The sequence below is a fragment of the Nycticebus coucang genome, chromosome 16, assembly GCF_027406575.1.
Source record: "Nycticebus coucang isolate mNycCou1 chromosome 16, mNycCou1.pri, whole genome shotgun sequence".
Taxonomy (NCBI): domain Eukaryota; kingdom Metazoa; phylum Chordata; class Mammalia; order Primates; family Lorisidae; genus Nycticebus; species Nycticebus coucang.
Window position 1 is genome coordinate 49,397,719 of NC_069795.1, and position 23,580 is coordinate 49,421,298.

Here is a 23,580-nt window from a genome sequence, read left to right on the forward strand (position 1 = left end):
GATCCTCCCTCTTTGGCCTCCCAGAGTACTAGGACCATAGGCATGAGCTATCATGAGCTATCACTTTCAGAAATCTTCAAATATTTAGGAATTAAATAATACAATTCTAAGTAATCAAGTGGTCAAAGCAGAAATTAAAAGGTACATTTAGAAGTATTTTTAACAAAATAAAAATGAAGATATATCAAAAAAGTTTGGGTACTGCTTAAGTAGTATCTAGGAGAAAATTTGTAGCACTAAAAGCCGTATTAAAAAAGAAGAAAGACCTTTGTTTCCATGGCACTATCGGTAAGCCTGCTCTGTTAAACCAAAAGGCTGGTGGTTTGAGCCCACCTGGGAATTGAGAGTTTCGGTGTCAGAGTTTCTTTAAAAAAAGGTGTCAGATTGAAGAGCTACTTTTTACCTTAAGAAAATAGAACTAGAAGAGGGAACTGAACTCAAATTAAACAGATAAAAACAAGTAAGATCCAAATAAAAATAAGTGAAATAGAAAACAGAAAATATAGCAAGAGAAAAAATTGGTGAAAAGAAAAGCTTGGCCTTTTCAGACCCAAGGAATTCATAAACTTATAGACAGATTGATTAGGCAACAGAAAAAAAGATACAAGTTAGTAATATCAGGGACAAGAGAAGTAACATCAACACAGATTCTACAGATGTTATAAAGAACTTAGATAAAGAATTTAGAACTTGGTTTGTGTCTTAACCACCAAACCTCACTAGGGAGGAAAAAAAATTCTAAATAGCACTGTATCTAGAAAAAAAAGTGAATTTATATGTAAGAACCTTCCCACAAAGAGAGGAAAGTTTGGTATAATTCTGATAGTAAAACTGTAATAGCCTTCATGAATACATGTCTAAACTTTTTTTGGGCAAATTAAATCCAACAATATTTAAAATGAGAATACATTATGACCAAATGGGGTTTGTCCCTGGAATGCATGATTGGTTTAAAATTAAAAAATCAATTATTTCATTATATGAACTAATAAAAACCATACAATCATCTCAATAAAAGCAGATAAATCAAGCATAATCTAGCTTCAATTTCTGATAAAAATTCTCAAAGTAGGAAAAGAAGGAAAATTCCTTATCCCAATAGATGAATTTATGAAAAAATCTACAAGTAATACCATACTTAATGGTGAAAGATTGAATTCTTTATAGGTCAGAAATAAGGATTTTTTTCTTACAATTTCTATATAATATTTTACTAGAGGCTCCAGCCAGCACAATAAAGAAAGAAAAAATAAGGCACCCAAGCCAGAAAGGAAGATATAAAACTAGTCTCAGATAACATAATTTTGTGTGTAGAAAATCCGTTCTGTCTAAAAAAAACTATGAGAATTAATGGCTTTTATAAGGTTGCAGGACATAAGATCACTACAATTTCCCCCCTACATTTTAGCAATGAATACTTCGAAATTGAAATAAAAATATCTCTTCTATGGTATTCTATATACAGAAGCCTATAAAACATTGGTGAGAGAAATTTTAAAAACCTAAATAACCATGTTCATTGCTGGGAAGACAATACTGTTTAGCTGTAAATTATTCCCAATTGACCTATAGCTTCAATGCAATTCCAGTCAAAATCTAAGCAAGTTATTTTTTCAATAATGACAAGTTGTTTCTAAAATTTATATGGAAATGAAAAGAACTCAGAATCACCAAAACAACTTTGAAAAATAAGAACAATGTTGGAGACTAACACAAGTTGATTGCAAGATACCACAGGAATCCAGAAAGTGTGGTACTGGTGGAAAGGTGGATAAAAAGATCATCAGAACAGCCTAGAGAGCCTGAAAACACATTCTCATCTATATAAACAAATGATTTTTCACAAGGTACTAATGGGATTCAGTAGAGAAAGGATAGTTTTTCAACAAATAATGCTAGAACAATAGTCATAAGCAAAATAATTTACTTATACCTTTCATGATATACAAAATTTTAAACAATATGGATTATAGACTTAAATGCGAAAGTATAAAACTTCTAGAAGGAAAATATTGGAGAAAACCTTTGTGACCTTTGATTAGTGAATAATTTTTTAGATGTGGTACCAAAAATATAGATATTAAGATAAGGAATGTTATGAATACTTTTATTCAAATAAATTTGACAACTTAGATGAAATGGACTAATACATTGAAGGCTCATTAAAGAAAAAAATATGCGAATAGCTCTACACCTGTTTAAGAAAGTGAATTATGTGGGGTGGTGCCTGTGGCTCAAAGGAGTAGGGCGCTGGCCCCATATACTGGAGGTGGTGGGTTCAAACCCGATACTGGCCAAAAACTGCAAAAAAAAAAGTGAATTATGTGAAAAATATTGATACACTCAGCTTCATTAAAAAGATATACACTAGGAAAAAATATTTTTAAAGTATTTATCTTAAAAAGGTTTTATGTTACACTTCCAGAAAATATAAATATTCTCAAAATTCAACATTAAGTAAATAAGCAACCAATTTTTTAAAAAATGGGAAAAAAATTTGGATGTATCAGTTGGCAAATAAGCACACAAAATATTCAACATCCTTAGTCATCAGAGATATGCAAATTAAAATCACAGACACTACTCTAAGCCAACTAAAATGGCTAAAATTAAAAAGACTGACCATACTAAATAGCAAACATGTGAAAGAATTAAAACTCTCAACACTGTTGACAGAAAAATAAAACAGTATAACTAGTTTGGAAAACAAAGTCCATTAAAATGTTAAAATATATCTTATATATCATATAGCCATTCTCTTCCTATTTGTCCAAAAGGAATGAAAGCATATAGCCATATAAAGACTTTTACATGAATGGTCATAGAAGCTTTATTGGTAATGTAAAAAAATTAGAAATACCTAAATATCACGAACATGTTTAACATGTGTAAAGAAACAAATGATTATATATCCATGTAATGGAATATCAGTTAGCATAAAAAAGGAATAGACTGTAGGTACAGCAGTACAGACAGATCTCTAAATGATTCTGTTGATAAAAGAAGCTACACAAAAATAAGAAAAGAGTTCATACTATATTTTTCATTTATATAAAATTCTATAGGGTGCAAAGTAATTTATAATAGAACAGATCTGTGGTTATGTAGGAACTAGGGTTTGAGAGAGAGGATTGAGAGGGATAGATTACGAAGGTACATCAGGGAACTTTTGGAAGTGCTTAAAGTGCTTAAACACTTTAAGCATCACTTGATTGTGATGATGGTCTCTCATCAGTGTATACATGTGTTAAAATTCATCAAATGTTACACTTAAGAAAAAATATTACAAAAGGAAATACTAGGCTCTTTATAATGTATCTCTCCTAATATTGTATATTATTGCTCAACAATGTTCTTTATGTCTATGGAGGGAGTATACTTCTCCACTTCTTGTTTGAACTTGGCCATGTGACTTTTTTGTCTATTGTGTATTGACAGGAAGTAGCTTGAAATGTGGCTGTGCATTTGAATGTTTTCTTTGACTTTGTATTGTCATGAGAATGGCTTCACATCTGCTCCAATTCATTGTTGGTCCTTCATCTTGGGCATCAGAATGAACATATGTGTGGGGGACAGGACCAGAGCCCAATTCACAAGAAGCCCAGCTGTCCCTGCTGCTTCAAGCAGAAACACCTAGTTAAGCATGTTCTAGAGCAGCTGACTCCCAGTTGCCTAAAATGGGAAAATGAAAAATAAATACTTATTATAGCAGGCTACTAAGGTTTTGTGGTTGTTTGTGATCTAGCAATAGCTGACTGATACACCCACAAAAATAGCCTTGTTAAAAGTGAGATTTGGGCACAGCGCCCGTAGCTCAGTTAGTAGGGTGCCTACCACATACACCAAAGCTGGCCGGTTCAAGCCTGGCCTGGGCCAGCTAAGCAACAATGATAACGGCAACCAAAGAATAGCTGGGTGTCGTGGTGGGCGCCTGTAGTCCCAGCTACTTGGGAGGCTGAGGCAAGAGAATCATTTAAGCCTAAGAGTTTGAGGTGCTGTGAGCTGTGATGCCACAGCACTCTAACAAGGGCGACAGCTTGAGATTCTGTCTCAAAAAAAAAAAAAGCAGTGAGATTTGGAGCCATCATACATACCTTTGAATCTGGGCTTCCCAAGAGGATCAGTTTCTCTTGTTGGACTTGAGCTAAAGTCAGTTGTATTACCTGAGAATAGAAGATAAGTAATTTTGGCAACAGATTTTAAAAAGCATCACAATATAATGAAAAACTAGTAAAGAGTAAAGATAGTCAATATTCCCCTTAGGAAATTGCTTGCAGCTTTGATTTACTTTATTATTATTATATGTGTTTATCTATAATAAAAGACATTTAACTTTGTCCCACTGCAAAGTATTCTGGAATATAATAAATCATAAACATTACAACCAAGTGGTTAATACTCATTAATAAATTAAAATATGTGTAGTTAGTAATAACACGTAATTTAGTAGTAAGCATTGGGTAGTCTAGGTCTTTTTAGGAGCCAAACTTAGACACTTTCGTCTATGTCTACTAAGGTAAAGAATGTACTCTATAAGGAAGTATAATTTTAAAATTAAAAAGTCTCATGATAGAGGCGGCACCTGTGGCTCAAAGGAGTAGGGCGCTGGCCCCATATGCCGGAGGTGCCGAGTTCAAACCCAGCCCCGGCCAAAGCTGCAAAACAAACAAACAAACAACAATAAAAAAAAAACCCAACTCATGTTAGTTATAAAATTGAGTAAAATAGAAGACCCAGACCTGACACTCTCCCCTCCCATTTGAAATCTTTTAATGCCTTAGAGTTAGGCATCCAGTGAGAACCATCTATCATACTAACCCAGTTCTTCTCCGGAGGCAGGGGCTGTTGGTTGCTTTATCTCGGGCTCTATTTTGTCCAAGGGGGCTCCAGTAGGTCTGAGTGTTGCCCTCAGGGGTGGGGAAGTGATTGGACCTGATGATATGATTCCTGTAATGTAGAGCCAAAGCTGTCAGGCTTTAAAGGAACACTGCCAAGTCTCCCATTTATTTATTTGATGAATGTTTAGTAAACATTTACCATGTGGCATGGTACGAGAGGCCAGGCTTGGAGAGAAAATAAGATGTGCTCCTTGATGGAGGTAGATGTATGAGCCAAGTATATTGAAGCCTTATGGTTTCTGTGAAAGAACTAGGTAAGGTCACAGAGGAGGCAAGAAGAGGGAGTGGTTCTGTCCATGGGAAGAGATGAAGGGCTATTCGGTTGGGTAGGCAGGAGTGCCTTCAGGGAGGTGTGCCAATAAACAGGAGGAGTGATCAGGAGTCCAGATGAGAGGCTGGAACAAGGGCCCTGCCAGGGAAGCAGGAAACAGAGAGGTGTGTTGCATTTGAAACAGTGAGGGCTGAGAGGGGGAGGGACAGGGTAGATCATGAAAGAACTTGTATATTGCAGATTTGGATGTTATTTTTAGGCAATAGGGAGCCACTGATATACTTCAATAGGAAAGTGACATGATAAGATGACAAGATGGATGGTTAGGGCACTAGGCTGGTGGGAAAGATGTCAGAAGCCTGAGGTGCTGGCTGTGGGCAAAGAGGGACAGGGAGGTGAACCAGGGCAGGAGCAGGGGGCCTGGACGGAAGGAATGGACACAGGGCTGCTCAGAAGGTTCACTGGCATGGGACACGGCCAGAGAAGGAGGAAGAAGATGGGTAGGGCAATAATGCATAATTCTGGCCTCGTGGCCAGTGTGATGCTACCCAGGTTCTACATCAATGGTGACTCCTCTGCTCTAGAAATGCATCTAAGTCTCTAAACTGGATCCGTCCCAAGGTCCAGGCAAGTCTGGGTGTTTCAAGAGGAGGCTAGATTGGATTTTGTACTCCAGTCACTCCCAGGCAATAGAGAGTTGAGGGAGCCAGCTTGGACAGAGGACTGTGTTCCAGCAGAAGGGCCGGGCACTCCTGGTTCCAGTGGGAGTCACCACGAGAAGAGGGGAGCGAGAGAGAACCAAGAGAAGTTGCATCGCAGCCACATGAGCTCTGCAGAGCTGACCTGGTCAGTAGGGAACACGGGCAGAGCGTTTCACCCTGGCAAGGAGAGCTAGAACGGGGGCCTTGGCAGGGCTGGAGATAGGGACAAGAGGCAGATGTGCACAGGCACAAGCGAGAGCCTTTGAGGACTCCCAGACACGCAGCTGGAGGTCAGGAGACCCTGTCTGTGATGCTCATCAGCCCACATCTCTCAGCTGCCCTGGTTTGCCTGTGTCTCCTCAAGGCAGTGGGTTCCTTTGAGTTAGGGGTGGGGGAGGCTGGGGGGGTAGAGCCACAACCAGATCTCATCTCAGAAGTGGAACGTGCTTACATTCTTCAGGTAGGGCTGGTTACACCAAAGCTGCCCACTGACCAAGGTGTCAAACTGCGGCTGAAGACACGCAGTGTTAAGGGGCCACTCTGTGGTAGTGGCCCTGTTTTCCATGGGCACACTCAGGCCTCAGTCTGTGACTCATCCAGTCTGACCTGGAGGCCACTGGAGCTCAAGTAACAACTGTTACAACCAGTGAGGAGGGGGCCATGTCTCCCTGGGCTTTGACTCAGAAAGGCACCAGACGCATGGGTGAGGGGCTGATTTTTCCTCCAGCCCATGGGGAAAACCATCCAGTGAGAGTTCACTGTGCATGCGAGACATCGCAAACGTTCCCTCACAATACCCTTCTCTCACCCTCCGCCCCCTTTCCCGTAAATCCTCATCTGTTCATCCTTCACAGCTGTCTTTAACACTGTTATCTTCATTCCATCGACAGAACACATAGGGGGAGATTCAGGGAGAGGGAGGACAGATGGAAAACAGGCAGCAGTTTGCGGGCAGGTTCTGGGGGAAGGGCCCTTGATAGAAATGAATGAGGGAGGGCTTTCCTCTGACCTGGGTTGATTTTCACTGATTTTTAATTTTATCCATTTATTCACTTACTTAGTACCTGTTAGATATTCCCTGTGCGCTAAGCACTGGATTGGGTTCTGGAAGTCAGAGAAAATATACCAAGGGCTCTGTCATCACAGAGCTCAGTCTGGTAAGGAAGACACGTCTGCACACAACCCGGTCTAAAACACTTTGCTCTGTGCTTGATACACACATAGATAGGTGTGTATCAAGGAAACGCAGACCAGAGAAGCCACGGTAAGACTACTGTGGGGAGTTAGGGAAGGTTCCTTTAAGAAACGATGAGGTGTGTCTACCCAGGCCTGGGAGGAGTCGTTCTTGGAGGTGAAACAACAGTTGTGAAGCCTGCAGGTGGGAGGCAGCTTGCTCCCCAACACACCCCTGCCTGGTGGCACAGGCTGGATCTGCTCAGTCACCCTGAACATTTTAGTCCCAAATCTCCCCCTGGGTATGTAATACTGGGTAGGGCAGGAAGGTTGGTGGATAGAGGAGCTTTCAGTGAGACAAATAGGATTTCATTTCAGGAGACAGAATAATAGTTGATGACAGGGCTTCACATTTTCCATTGCCCCGGGACCTTGGCAGGTACAGCATCCCACCCAAAATAAGCCACTTGTTGACGGGCCTGTGTCAGCCTCAATCTAAATTCCAAGCACACAAACTTCTAAGCAGCACACTGGTCTAGATGCAGAGAAATGGTTTCTTTTACCCACTCATTCCAAAGATGGGTTATGAGTCCTCCAGGTTGTCATTACAGTGTCTGGGTCTTCAAGGTCACCACAAGCACGTGCCACATACTCCAGTGGTTTGAACCCTGCCTGAACTAGCACAATACGTTGGGCTTGTGGCTGAATAGTGAGACAAACCATGTAGGGAGAAGAAAGGTGGACCACGAACGTACCTGCCCTTCCTGGCTTCCCAGTAACGTTATTCGGTGGTAAAGGTTTTCTTCGTGGGGGTGTAGGTCTGGGTGGCAAGGGTGGGCGGCGTGTGCCTGGAATTGTGGATAAGAGATTATATTACAGATAAAGCCATCCTAAGTGTTCACTGAACAAAAATCATGGGCTTTTATTCATTAAAAAAATGTTTGCTAAGTAGCAGTTGCATGATAGAGAATAGATTCTATAAAATAGTACATATTTTATAGAATATGTAATATATTGATATTAGTCATGTACCAAAGGATACCAAAGCACATTAATAGATGGAAAACATATCTGCTAATTATAGATGGAAATATAATTGACACAGTTGACATTTTGTATCCTGTGGGTTCTCTAGCCAACAGTGGATGAAAAATACTCAGGAAAAAAAAATGACAATATACCAAAAAGAAAACCCCCCAAAATATAGTATTACAACCATTTATACTGCATTTACGGTGGATTAGATAATATAGGTAATCTACGGATGATTTAAAGTATCCAGAAAGATGTACACAGATGACATAAGCCACTCCAGCATCCTCAGATTTTGGAACCTGAAGGGACTCCTGGAACCCACAGAGTTGGAGGAACACATGTATAGAGGCCTGTCTGCCTTTGAAAGGCTCTATAGATAAATAGAATTTAACATCTTTTGCTTTTTAAAATATATTTAACAGTAGCATTTCTGAACTTCATTATCCCCAATTGCCTTTGATTTTGAGACTGCAATTTCTTATATCTATTAAAAAAAATAAAATTTTAGGACCTCTAAATTTGTTATACCAAGGAAGAAATTAATCCATGGAGACCGAGTCACATAGCATGTTTGCTATGCTGCTTCTTATAGATGAACTCCCTTTCTCATTGTTCTTTTTCTATAAATGACTAGGAGAAACCAGAAACTGGACCCTCCCCCGACCCCCAGTGTGGTCAAATCCCTGATCTTTATTATAGATTAAGTCCTCTCTATAGTGTGCTGTGCCTAACTCAGTCCAGATGGTGCCCAAGACTTCATGACAGTTACTCTTGAGTGGAATATTACATATATCTTTCCCTGAAGAAAAAGACTACCTCAACTAAGCCATAGTTGTAACTACACATTAAGCCTTGAATAGCCAGATGTTGAAATGCTGTTAAAATTTCCTGAAAGCTCTGTATATATGAGTGGCTCCAAACGTCTACATTTTGAAACCTAGAATTCCGTTCTTTGGAATCAATGCTCTTTGGTAGCTCTTCCTTAAACTGTGAGCTCAAATAAACTCTTTTTAAACTAGATTCTGACTCTTCTGATTATTTTAAGTTGACACACCATTTTAGCTCGAATTGTTAAAATTGTTAAAGTTGATAATTTTGTCTTTTGTGGGTGTTCCACCCCATCCCCTACATAATAGATTATGTAATTATAATTAAACAAACACTTTTAGAACTTCTCAAATGATTACATCAAAGCAACCCCGATGGAGAAACAACCAGCTGGTGTCTGTGGACAGCAGGGTCAATATGAGCACTTGTGCTGGTTGTTCACTGCACCTGGCCCGGGAGGTACGAGGGGCGCCAAGGTTTAGTATCCACTCTGCTCACCTACTCTTGAGCTCCAGCACCAGGCCTGAGGGAGGACATGTTTTCCTAACTGGTGACTCAGCAGATTTTGCACAAAGTTGTATATTTGGTGCAAAAATTGACAAGGGTAGAGGAATAGTCCACCTTAACCCCCAACTTTTTTGTCTTGTGTTACAGCTTCAACATTTCTCTCTTTCTTTGTATAATATATGTTGGTTTTAAAATCTTCAAATAAAATTATCAATCTAGTAAAATGCCCTGTCACAAAAAGTACTTCCTGTAATACTAGAAAGAGAAAAAGAGAAATGACAAAGTGTGTGTGTGTTTTGGGAAGTAGTGGCATTTGGGACATTAATATATCAGAATAGGTCTCACAGTATCCTTTTATGAAGCAGAGGCCTTATTCAATACCAAGGTTTCCGAATCTCCAGCTTCATACTTTTGCATGGAGCATAGCCTTAAATCAGGAAAGTAAATAATTTTAGGCAAAAGGATATTGTAATGAATCACAGAAGACTAAAACATAAACATAATTAAAATCTAGAACCCATAGTGATTCTGTAGAATTTATCCATTATAATCCATTAAAACAATATAGAAAGTAATTATTAAATTAGTATCCCATTAGACGATCTTATTTAATTTCTTCCTGGGGATCTTTCCATTGCCCTAAAGATTTCAAATGTCTTTCTAGCAATACTCATGCCCCATGGCCCTGACACTTAGGAGGCTGCATGGGTATTGCTATTTTTGTTGTAACAAATGGTACCACAGTTACCATCCAAGTTTCAGAGCTGAGTTGCCATGTGGGAGCCAGTCTCTTGTTCCTTACCTGGTCTTCTTGTGGTGTGGCTAGAGTCCACTGACATATCTCTATCAGGACCTGTTGGCTGAGGTGCTTGTTTGATCCCTATGAGCAGAGATAATGAGAGGGAATAAGTACGCAGTAAAAATACACTAAATGTTCTTCATTGTGGACACCTGGTAGAGTTATCAGTAATAATGTGCATTCTTTTATTTTTTATTTTTTTGAGACAGTCTTACTTCGTTGCCCTGGGTAGAGTGCTCTGGCCTCATTGCTCACGGGAACCTCGAACTCTTGGGCTCAAGGGATCCGCTTGCCTCAGTTTTTTTCATTTTTAGTAGAGATTGTATTTCCCTCTTGCTTACACTGGTCTTGAACTTGTAAATTCAAGTGATCCACCTGCCTCGGCCTCCCAGAGTGTTAGGATTATAGGCATGAGCCACCGCACCCAGCCATAATGTGCATTCTTTACAGAGCAAGGGCACTGGTGTTCTTATGTCCAGACATCTTAATTGGCTTTTACTATCTGGGTATTAAAGACATTAAATCCCTACGTTCACTGGGGTGATCTTTTCTCTGTGGAATTATCATTTGATTGTACATTGTGGTTTTGTCTCAATTTTCTGCAACATTCAACCATCACTGTGCACTGCCTTCCTGGGTGACAGGGCCTCAGCAAGCAGAATTTCATCTGTGTTGATTGGCTACCTCTGGACAACATTGATAGGTAAATTTCATGGTTTAAAAAAATTCCTCCAACTCCTCCATTCTCATTTAAAAAAAACTTTAGAATTCCATTGTGTTGGGTTTGTACTTACTGAATTGACTTTAAAAATATTCCTGGGGAGGCAGTGACTATTAGGCTGGTGAAGCCAGGAATGATCTTTAACTTTGGGATCTGTAAATTAGCCCTGCGCTGGCCTAGCACTCCAAATTATCATTTGAAAGAAACTGATCTGGAAATCACTTCCTGTGACATTGTCTCCTAGAACCCTCAAACAATCTACTCAGCCATTTACCTAAATACCCAGGGTTTAGATGTTGGGTAGCTATCCTAGGAACCAAAGTGAACCAATTTGGTTTCATCCTATTTTTTTTTTTTTTTTGTAGAGACAGAGTCTCACTTTATGGCCCTCTGTAGAGTGCTGTGGCCTCACACAGCTCACAGAAACCTCCAACTCTTGGGCTTACACGATTCTCTTGCCTCAGCCTCCCAAGCAGCTGGGACTACAGACACCCACCACAATGCCCGGCTATTGTTTGGTTGCAGTTTGGCCGGGGCTGGGTTTGAACCCGCCACCCTCAGTATATGGGGCCGGCGCCCTACTCACTGAGCCACAGGCGCCACCTGGTTTCATCCTATTTTTAAAAAATTATTCTTTAAAAAAAAAACTTTCCTGATATGGCTGATAGTCTATATTATAAGAGAATAGAAACAGACATTGAAAAAATCTAAATAGTAAAAAAACCCTTTAGATATAATGGCTTGTCCTACAAAAGAATCCATACTAATTAGAGAGCTTGACTATAATTTACATATTAAAAATAATAAAACATTTAATGAATATACTAGTTGGTACATGAACAATGACAACCGCATGACAATAATGACAGCAATCCTGTTTTGAGGGCACCCTGTGGTCCAGGGCCTGGGCAGGGACATTATGTGCTCAATCTCAGTTCATGTGTGGGCAGGTTTATTGACTGAACATACAAAAGAAGCTTTGCTTAGCAAAAATTAGATGATATTTTCACATTAATTTATGAAATTTGGGGGATGAAACTTATATTGCAATCCCACACCTTCTGCTGCTTGAATAAGAGATTAAGATAGAAAATCACGGAGAATGTTTATATGGAATCGTGAATTTAATCATGAGTTAAATAATCATGTTTATTTGGGGTAGGAAAAGAAGTATTTTTCAGGACGGTGACTGTTTTGTGGCTGATCCCACAGGGATGGCACAGACGGCTCATTAGTCCTCTTCCTGCGTCCCGCAGTCAGTGGTAATGAGGCCAGGAAAGGGCTCATTTGCGTGGTTATTTTGGGAATGGCATAGTGAAGAAAACTACTCTTGTGTCACTGGGATCACTTGGCTTGGTGAGGTTTGATTTATCACTATATGAAAATTAAAAAAAAAAAAAATGTTTATGCTCTGTAAGCCTGACAGGCTGTGTTTGCCTTCAGCTAATCCTTTCTCCGAATCTTTCTACCCCTTGAAAAATAAAGTATTTTGATCCAATACTGTGAAAGCACCTCACATATTACCTGATTTGACTCTTACCACCCTTCTGTGGAAGAGATGCTATCCGTGTTCCACAGATGAGGAAGCCCAAAGCAAGGGGAAATTCAGCAATTTGCCCGAAGTCTCATAGCCACTGGGATTCCGTGCGGAGATACACTTGGCCCCAAAGCCTATTTTGTGTAGCACAGAGAACTTACTGTCTCCTCATTGTATTCCTCCTTCCAATATTCATAATGACTAAGTGACTACAGCCCTAGAGCCCTCTACACTGTTTCGTGGGTGGGCTGAGTTGTCCCACCACGTGAGAGCTACATGGCTGTGGCTGCCAAGCACATGGCATCCAGCTGTGCCACCAGTGTGTGTGACCCAGGAACAGCCCAAGGTTGACAGGGGTCCCAACCAGGCATGTGCAGGTCCACCAGGCCAAGGGGCAAGTGCCTGAATGGGCTAGTGAATTAGAGATCTAGGACCCCTGGAGAGAACCTGAAATTCTCCAGGGTTACTTTATGCATACCAAGGCTATACATTTCCTTCACTCTCTTTTCTAATCAGGGGGAAACTGAAAGAAACTAGTCATTTTCTGTTACTTTCTGTGTAGATGGAAACAGAACAGTATAACTATTATGATCATTAGACATAAGTACCCAAATCAATAACCAACTACTAACCTGGACTTTTTCCAGTCTTTAGAATGGATAGAAACCAGTGGCATAGAAAAGCGTTGGGAAGAACCCGCTAAAGGCAGCCAGAGGCTCAGTGGAAAGACCTGGGACAGGAGACTGAGCTCTAGCTCTGGCCTTGCCTCTGCCACACCCAGCAACAGGTTGGGCACATGGCCTGGGCCAGAACTGGAGAGGCCAGTGAGTGTCTGTTGCCCTGAGTCCAAGGAGAGCAAATGAAGACCAAAGGTAGCAGAGAAGTGATGGGAAGAGAGAGTAGGAAACCAGGAAGAGGGATACTGCAGAGAAGGAATCCTCAGGAATTGGCACCCAGTCTAACAGTTGGGCCCTGGCTATGACTGGAATTCTGTTGCCCAACCTCAGGCAGGATTAACAAACACTTCTTCTGAAGGGCAGGCTCAGCTCTGTAAGCGCCCAGAGGTGAGTTCCAGCCTGAGTGTCCAACTGCCCTGTGGGAGTTTTCCAAGAATCTCTGGATTAATATAGTTCATCCCTTAGCAGTCTGTTACCCAAAATGAAGTAATCGTTTGGATATTTTTAACCATGGTAACAAAAACTTTGCAAACACACACAGTAAAAGCTGGGAATCAATTTTTAAATGAACCAGCAATGCTATTCCTTGTGACCAAAAAGGGGTGATGTTTATGGATCATTGGTCTCCTTGTCCCCAAATATTAGCACCTGACTAAAAATGAGCCAGCAGACAGGGAGCTTTAGTCACAGCCCAGAAAAACACATTCCTCAGCCCCACATGTGCCAAGGTGGTTTCAGAATTACTCTTTGCCTGGCATATAATGGGCTTTCAATAAATATTGTTTGAGTGAAAGAATAGCAGCACAGCTCCACAGCTTCCTTCTTCAGAGAGATTGTCCAGCACAGAAAATATTTTTAACTTCAAGTGCTATAAGGTCTGTGTCTCAACTATTTGACACTGCCATTATACTATGAAAGCAAGCTGTATTCCAATAAAACTTTAGTTACATAGTTACAAAAAAAGGCAGAAAGCCAGATTTGGCCCCTGGTGTTGTCATTTGCCTAATACTCTGATCTAGGGCACGCACAGCAAGGATGTCTATAGGCAGGACTCAAGGAGATTCCAATACGTAGAGCACATCAGCCAATGGAGATGTTTCTCCAAAAATCTTAAAAAAAAGTAAAATGCTAGAAAAATGGCCCACCTAAAATCTCAGTCTCTGCAGAGTACTTTCTAACCTTGGGGAGAAAAAATATCTATTTATAAATATAGGCACGAAATATACATACGTCTGGAAAAATATCTGTGCTGATGTTATAAAATAAGTAAAACATTGAGCTCAAGAGATTCCAGAGGTTGATGGAATCACTGAATGATGTTTATAGAGATCCCAGTAGTCAATGTTCTATAGTCTTGAGGCCTAATAATGTTTTTAGTTATCCAAGGGCACAACATCAGGGGGCCTAAGGCCAGGAAGAATATGTCCCACACAGCCTATACACTTTCTTTATCAACTATTTTTTTTTTAATGTAAAATATCTTTAGTTGGAAACTTCAGCAAACAAACAACAACAAAAAAACTACAGAAAAAGGTATGTGAGATGGAAAATAAAGATAAGTATTATGAGTAAGACATCAAAGTTGAATATGGAATCACCTACTACAAATACGGTCTCTCATTGAGACTCACTTCATGCTGGAAGGGAATGTAAAATTGCATCCGAAGAAAATAAACTTATGTCCTTACGTGAACAGATACATTTCTGTAAACAAGCCAAATCAAAACTATGTAGAATCAATGGAAAGGTAACTCTGGTAAGTCTGTTTTTAAAAATTGGTGAGAATAGGTTTTAAAACATTTTTTTCTCATCAATTTCTAGACAAATATTTGACAGCTGCTAAATTTTTCTGTATAATATGTTACACACATGATCATGTTATCTGTAATTTCTGATTTTTATGTCATTTACTTCATTTCCTCACTATTGCATTAGTTAAACATCCACTATTATATTCAATGGAAGTCATGAAAGTAGGAATCCTTCCTGTATTCTTGATCTCAGGAGTAAAGAATTCATTCTTTCACTTTTAAGTATGTTAGTTGTAGGCTTTTCACAGATGCCATTTATCAGATTGAGGAAACTTCCTTCTATTCCTAATTTACTGAGAATTTTCATCATGAATAAATTTAAAATTTTGTCTAATGGTTGTTTTGCCATCTACTCAGATGACTGTGGGAACAGGCTAGAAAAATTATAAATGAAAAAAAGCAGAAAAGTGTAAGGGGTTCAAGTGGCAAAAGCCTCCTAGCTTCTTATCTTGAAAGCTGAATACAGTCACAAGAATAGAATGCTTAACCAGTTTTGAACAAGTTAAAAGATTAGATTAGGAAGCAGCTGCTTGGGCTGGAAGGGAAAAAATTAGCTATAGAGATTAAAAGGTAACATCTTCTCCTTCTTATAATATGTCTCCCTTTAAAAGTTTATTCTAACTCAGACCCTTTGTTCATCCCTGTACGTTATTCCCCTTGGGTCTTAGGCAAGACCACCCATATGTCATGTGTGGGGACATAATTTCCTTGCTCCTACATTATTGTAATAAGTCAGCTAATGCTATATTGTAAATGATTGACAAAACACAATAGAAAGCCTAGTGGAAGCTTGGGTGAGGGTGGCATTCTTCCAGTGCATCTTTATGCTGGTCAGAGTACATACCTCTCTGAGAGTGAGAGTCTTTATCACACCAATCTCCTCTGTTCTAGCCAAGGTCCAAGGATGTCAATGGGGGCAAATAACAACAGATGATCATGCGATTTTTCTCCTTTATTCTATTAATGTGGGGAATAGTACTAATATCTTTGAATGTTAAGCCAACCTTGCATTCTTGGGGTAAATTGCATTTAGTCATTATATACTATTAAATGTGGAGATGTACCACTCAGATCTCCCTCCATTCAAAGCTTCCTCAGTGGAGGCTTACCCGGATGGAGAAGACAATGGAATTCTGTCTGCTGACCACATTCCCTACATTCCCAAGTGGGCAGCAATCCTTCCTTGACAGAAGACTGCGATAGATAGACAATGGAATACAGACCAGGTGTAACAAAGTCTGGCTGGGGAGGGAGGTAGAGTAAGGCAAGGGGGACAGTGTTCAGTTTTGTCTACCTATGTCCACCAGCCCAATTTTTACCAGCAGTCAACCAAAGAAGCTCTGATACGAGATTGTATTCTTCCAAAGTTAAGTTGGGTAAGTTATCATTATAAGTTGACTTTATGTATACAGAGGTAACAGAGATACATTTGTGATGCTAGAGGCTTTGGGAAAATGTTTATATTGTTGATAAGCTAAAATGTAACAATACTTTATTTCCCCCTCTAAAAGACAGCATGTTCCTAGTGAGAATGTCTGATAGTACTGAAGGTTAGAGGCTACATAGCTTCTTTACTTACTCTTTCATTTGCTTTGTTCACTTATAAATACTTGCCTCTATTTTTATGTATTTGCAACTTACAAGCATTATTTGAGTATTCTTTTTTTTTGTAGAGACAGAGTTTCACTTTATTGCCCTCGGTAGAGTGCCGTGGCGTCACACAGCTCACAGCAACCTCCAACTCCTGGGCTTAGGCGATTCTCCTGCCTTAGCCTCCCAAGTAGCTGGGACTGCATTATTTGAATATTAAACAATTTGTACCTGCCTTCCTCCCAAAAGGAGCTGAGAGAAAGTGGCTTTGTTGACAGCCAGATTGTTTATGTCAATCAGAGAAATTATGCCTAATCTCGCAGTTGGGATGAATAAAAGGATACTGAAATGCTTCCTTGCATTTATAGACAGAAATTTATAGCATTGGCCTCATTATTTAGTTTGAAAAGAATTCCTAGAATTTCAGATACCAGTACAAAAAATACACGCTCTAAAGTAAATCTATACTAAATATCTTTAGGTATTATTCACATCTCTTTCTCATTAGAGAATCATCTTGGGTTGACCAAATATATATGCACTAAATGAAGTTTACTTTTCATCTTCTTAACACATTCTGTAAGCACAAAATTTATACAATTTTATTTTTTTTTTGAGACAAAGTTTCAGTTTGTCACCCTTGGTAGAGTGCTGGGGTGTCATAGCTCACAGCAACCTTGAAATCTTGGGCTTGCTCTTGCTCAGGCTGGTCTCAAACTCCTGAGCTCAGGCAATCCACCCGCCTTGGCCTCCTAGAGTACTGGGATTAGGCATGAACCACAGCCCCGGGCTTTATTAAAAATATTTTAAGGGAATGATACAATTCTGTGTTAAGGCATCTAATAACTACTGTTTAACTAACCATGGAATAAATTGAGTGTTTGAACTTTTATCAGATCAGCAGGCCTACTTTTTCTACAATGGTATCTATTCCCGTAGATCTGACTGGATTAGGACTATGTCATTTATTTAAACTGAGTGCTTTGAAAACATTAATATGACTGTAAGCAGTGTAAATAATTGTTAATTGCTGTGGTTAAATCTTCTTGTTCTTGTTTGAATTTCATATTCCAGATTGCTAATAGATCCAAGTTTAAAAAAATTATAATGGTACTTATGAAATTATAAAGTTCAACCATGTAATTACAGCTCAAAGACCAGCTTGTTGTGGAAAGCATTTTGAAGCAGGGAAAACAGCTATTTTTATTATTTTCATTCAACAATTCATATTTAATCAGGATTTTTTTTAAAAGCAGGATTGCATATAGTAACTAATTTAATAGACTAGCTTTATTTTCAGAGATATGTGAAGTTTTGATTTTGAAATAAGTTATATTTTTCAATTGCAGTTTTACTAAGAGTTTACAACAGTGGTAAAAAGGAAATTGAAATGTGAATTCAACAAAATTATACATATTGAATAATCACTTGTAGTTTTGACAAGATCAAAAGGGAATACATTTGGGATCATTACCTATTCTCACTCCATTCCCACTGGGCATTCCACTGGGTTTGGGTCGACTGGGTCTTGTCATTGTCCTGTTCAGAACTACAATGAAGTGAGAAATAAATATTTCACACATTTTCTTACTAAACATTTTCAGTCATGGAAAACAAAACTTCCTAGAGAATTAAAAGTCATTTAACTGCATAACCAAAAATGGTTGCTTACCAAAAAAATATTATTCAGAAAATATAAACCAAGTTCTGGTACAAAAATCAAAAACCTGAATTTGGAAAGAGAGACCTGAATTTGTACTCTGAGGTGACCGCTGAGCTTCAATACTTGACTTGAAAATATAACTGACAAAAAAAAAAAATTATACTTCTAAGCGGCAAATCCCTTGCTTCATTTATATGTGAGCATTAGATACATTCCAAAGTGGAACAGAGGAAAGACTGGGACTAAAACATGTCTAAAGAAAAACCAAAACCCGAATCATATGTATTTGTCAAGGCCTCAGTTCATAACTCATAAATTGGCAGTCCTTTTGTAGGACTCTCTAGGTACAGATGTTTCATCATAATAGTCCTTGCCCAAGGCCAGTATCAAACACAGAACTTGATGAAAGCATTTAAGTTTCTCTTGTACTCTGTAGAAAGCTGCAGCATCACCCAGACTTTGAAAGGTCACTTATTTTCCAGTTAGAAGACTCTTCAGAGAGTGTGTTCCTAATCAGCAAACAACAGTCACTCTGTGTGCCTCTGAATCCACTCCCTGCTTGCTCCCAGCACCTCAGTTTCCTCAGCTGCACCCCAGTTAGCAAACACTCCTTGGTTACTACTTCAGTATTTTGTAGAAATGTTTACTGTAGCCATCCATACAAAAAGCAACATGGAGATACACTTATTTCTAAAAGATTTCTGTGCCTAACTACCTTTAGAAGTCAGAGAATTATAGCAAAATACCTGGCCTTTCCATAAAGCAAAGAATATTTAAAAATCAATTTGTTCTTTCATTCACCAAGAACATTCATTTCTAAATGTTTCATCATGTAGAACATTAAGGAGATGCCTTAAAATCACAGAGAAGAAGGACAAGACAAAGAACACGAGAGTCTTTGATGCAACTTGTGCCTTAGCATAGCAATGATTTCTGTAAGTCAAATCAATCCTTCCAAGTTTATTATTTTCCTAAATGAGCTCCAGTAAGGGAGATCCTAGGACCTTTGGAGAATTTAGTCAATTTCTATTATTTCCCAATACATAATTATAACTTTATTTTTGCTGTTTAGAAACCATGAAAATTACTTTTATCCTTTAAAGAAATCACTAAAAATATTGTCCAAGAGTCTTTTTATATTGAGATGGACCATCTTTTCTTAAGAGAGAAATAGCATTTGAAAGCAAGTAGTATCAAATGATAGCTTAGTTTATACTCTCTCTGTAAGCACCATGGAGAATTAAAGGGGTATGTGTGATTTATACCCAAACATTGTTTTAAACATACTTTCATATTGATTAAGTTTCATAATGGTCTCTGATTCTGATCATCCTTAAAAACCTTAGTCAAGTTTTGTCACTGCCATGGATTCATCAGTATCCCTACACTTATCTTAAAGAATTTCTCATGTCCTTTATTGCAAGTTAATATATCTTCTCCCTCCTTTGGTATATTTGGTTGTTTCAATTCATTCATATCTTTCCCAGCCTGCAGATTATTTAGGTCATCAGAGAATGAGAAACAACTTACCAGGTCTGATGTGTGGTCTTTCTGGTGTTCTGGGCCTCACAGGAGTAGTGTACAATCTGTGTGGTGCTGAAACGGAGGAAACACTTCACGTTTAATAATAATCAGCACTCTAAAGTCCACCGAATGGAGACCTAGCACCCTAGGTATCAACAACTTGTACACTCTGCATGGAAGTAGAAATAATATTCTGAAATTCCCAATTATGCATTATAGACTCATGCTAAAGGACAATAAAAAAAGTGGAAATATTTGTGACTGAAAATTAAAGATGCACATAGTCCAAGTGAGGTAGGTCATTTGCAATGTGTGTTAAGGATTATCATCCTGTAGTCCATGTTTTGCAGGAATGTGCATCTTGCCACATTGTTGCTTAACCTTATAAGCACATGGGCCATTAATCCATCTGTCAGTCCATCCATCTGTCTGTCCATCCATCTACCCATCCATGTCTCTCAGTAAAGAGTCACTCTGGCACATTATTTTGCCAAAGAAGACAAGAAATATTAAAGGTAAAAAGAGAAATAAAAGTTAAGGTAGGTAAGAAGAAAAGAGTAGAAATATGTGGCCTCTATCAAATTGTCTTTGCTCATGAACCCTGAAATGAATAAATCCTCAGTTCCATCCATAACGCAGTAGAAATGAGAAAAAAAAATGACATTGTGGTCCTTGTCCACCAAGAAAGGGCAAGCAAGGAGAAAGTACTCAGATAAGCCCTGGGGCCACCTTGTTGTTTTTTCCTAATGAAGTCTTGCTGAATGAGTGAATAAATGGGTGAATAGAATATGCAAGAAATTCTATGAAAATCTGCTGAAAATTTTTTGCTTCCTAAGGTTTTAAAGTGTGAATTCATCATGGAATTTGTTCTCCTCACCCCTGCTCTCCTCCCCTGCTCCTAAAGCCAGACACTGCCTCTGGTCACCAACTTTCTTGGTAATGCTTCGTTAGCTAATACTGGAAAACTTTTTCTTGCAAACAATGTAAGCAGATTACATTGTTTTGATGATTTTGTTCACATATTGAGTGGTATTTATATAGCCATAGATCAGCAATGCCTTGCTCACCAAGTTAAAAAAGTGCCTGTGAAATAGGTTACAAGGTAGCTTCTCATTTATAAATTTCCCATGTAAAGACTGCCATGACAGGAGCAGGCCATGCCGCAGGCCAACAGCAGGTGTGTGCTGGCATTATAGGGTTAGTGTGAGCCTTCCTAAGTATCATAAGCAGAGTGAACAGAGGTACTGTTGCTGTAAAAATTGATTCCCACATACCCTAAGGTATGCCTCATGATGATCTGCAAATATTTTTCTTCTATTTTCATTGAGAGTGGTAGGATTCCCTGTCAATTTAACCTATTTTGATTTTTCATATGAATCTCTTTGAATATTAGATTGCTTTGCTTAAAAAAATACAGGGATAATGGTTCTCATCTCATTCTAGAATATACATGAATCTTATAATTTTGGACAGGAAAGACGAAGAGTACAGCCCAGAAATGGTCAGCACGACTTTCATTATGATTATCGGCCCTGGGATCAGTGTTTTTATTTTAGTTTTTCCCTGGTATTTACTTAAATCTGAACAGAACATCTTGTAAAAGAGCTGAAATGTAATTTAATTTTAGGTTGTGAATTACTCATCACCAACCAAAACCACATGGCCTTGAAAAAAAATGCTCTAGGGTTTCAATTTTAACATAAAACGTTAAGAATATAAGAAAATAATTAAAATATATAAATGTGTTAAGACAATCCATACTACATACATGTAACAATAAAATACCCTGCATATATACATAATTAACTGAAATCTATGTCTAATAAAGCATTCCAGAAGGAATTTGATAAAAATTCCATATACACTAGTAATAGTGACACAGTATTGACATTTCCATTAAGGTAAGAAATAGCAAAACAAAGAAAGGGTCGGTCTCTGATCTTTTATCCACAATTCTGAAATCCATCAACTAGCTTTAAAATGTTGGATCTTTTTTTCATTTAGAAACACCCTCAGGTGGATGAAAGTCTCTACTTATCCTGCTTAATGTAAACATTTATATCTTTTGCTGTAAAAACACTGTGTTGGATGATGAGAATCCAGCTGTCTCCTACAAATGCAGATATTAAAGAGATCTACAAAAAGACAAAATAATAAATACACAAAAGTCAGGGTAAGATTGGGATGTAACACAACTAACCATATGCTGTTAATGGTTGAGGCTGGTGAGGGGATGTGGGAGGGCTGTCATTGTATCATGCCTCTAACTTCTGTGTATATTCATAAATAAATGAAAATTGAATAAAAATCGAATAATCGAATAAAATAATTACAATTCTAAAGCATAATAAAAATTAAACCAAATAAAAAATTTAGAATATTCAAAGGAACTGTCCAACACCATCGAGTCTTCCTTAGTCATTTTCCTATAGAATAAATATGACTCCCTTGACAAAATATATACCCTAAAATTTGATTTCTTTTGTTATCATTTCTTGTTATTATTTCAAACGTCTTCCCTCCAATTAGAACCGATAATGGGTAACATAGAGATTTGCTTTTATTTTTTGTCTTATTTTTGGAGTCCTGCCATCTCAGGGATGTACAGATGGGCAAAGGGTCATTCCAAAACCCTGGTAAAGTATTGGAAATCCACAACTGGTTATAACTCTGTCAGGATAGAAAAACAAAAAAAGAAAAAGGCTTCTGAGAGAAGATGAAGATGAGACAGAGCTTTGTGTAGATGAATGTACTTTTCCCAAAGTTGGAAATAGTAGAGAAGAAGAAATAAAAGTAGAAAATCACAAGAACACCTCCCTTCATGTTTTAATACTATGCTAATTTTAAAAATGATTTGTCTTGTTAACAGATTTCTCAGCCCACAGTATACAATATCAATGTTTCATCAAGTGGGGGAGATGGGAAAAAGGAGAAAAAGAGAGAGGGAAGATAATAAAGGTTCTTAATCAAATGTGGAAAATGAGGCAAACTGAGGTCACACAAAGGGGAAAAAATGAATAACTAAGAGCTTTCCTTCTTAGTTATTAGCATCCAGCAGTCAACAATATATCCAAATGCAAATCTCGGACTAAAGAACTTGTCTCCTCCCATGCGAATAAAATCACGTGAGTGTTCAGATTTGTGGTTAGCTGATGTCCTTCACTGATGAAATGAGGAAAATCAATTCACTGTGATGAGAAATGACATTCTGAAAAGAATTTTTGTTTTCTTGATTAAAAGTAAATAAGGAAAAGTTACTATCGAGAGGTAGAGAACTCATATTACCCTGAGTCGTCTTTGCCAATTCAGTTATGTATGGAATCCGAGTTGTGAAGAGTTCTTGGGTGGATAGGTTTGCTTCTTCTGTAGAATAAAAACAGTATGATAGCTTTTTAAAAATAATTATCATTATGACCATGACCAAAAAATCCCATGCTCTTTTCTGACCCATGCAAAGGTAAAAGGATAAATTGCATTTAAAAATATGCCTAGTAATCATAGCAACTCAAATTTAGTGAGGCATTTTAATAAGGCTCATTTGTTAAATTTGCTGTCTTGTGCTACTATTTTAGTAATTATTATCAGGATTTCTAAGAGCTTTTAGCTCAGGATCATCATTTCATGATGCTGGTTGTAGCTATTCTTGCATGTGGCTCATATATGAAAGTCTCCTGTCTTAATGTGTTTATTTCCATCCTGTGTCCTCCCTACTTCATAATTTCCACAAGTTACTTAGATGATCTGTAAAGTAAATATACAATAGGCAAAGATACGTGTTTACACCACATAAGAACAAATATTCTTCTATTCTCCTCCTGTGAAAATCAAAGTGTACATACACTGGC

At 38.3% G+C, this 23,580-nt stretch overlaps 1 protein-coding gene across 7 annotated transcripts in view; it reads right to left on the reverse strand.

Annotated features, from left to right (window-relative positions):
• ABI3BP (ABI family member 3 binding protein) overlaps positions 1 to 23,580 on the reverse strand; it is a 258,235-nt gene that overhangs the window by 27,062 nt on the left and 207,593 nt on the right. For all 7 annotated transcript variants that reach the window (XM_053565779.1, XM_053565785.1, XM_053565783.1 and 4 more), the window contains 7 exons: positions 23,021 to 23,098; positions 19,742 to 19,807; positions 18,023 to 18,097; positions 10,216 to 10,293; positions 7,799 to 7,891; positions 4,819 to 4,947; positions 4,095 to 4,163 (listed from right to left, as the gene is read on the reverse strand). In XM_053565779.1, the coding sequence (XP_053421754.1) occupies positions 4,095 to 4,163; positions 4,819 to 4,947; positions 7,799 to 7,891; positions 10,216 to 10,293; positions 18,023 to 18,097; positions 19,742 to 19,807; positions 23,021 to 23,098 (588 nt within the window). The remainder of the gene's footprint in view (positions 1 to 4,094; positions 4,164 to 4,818; positions 4,948 to 7,798; positions 7,892 to 10,215; positions 10,294 to 18,022; positions 18,098 to 19,741; positions 19,808 to 23,020; positions 23,099 to 23,580) is intronic.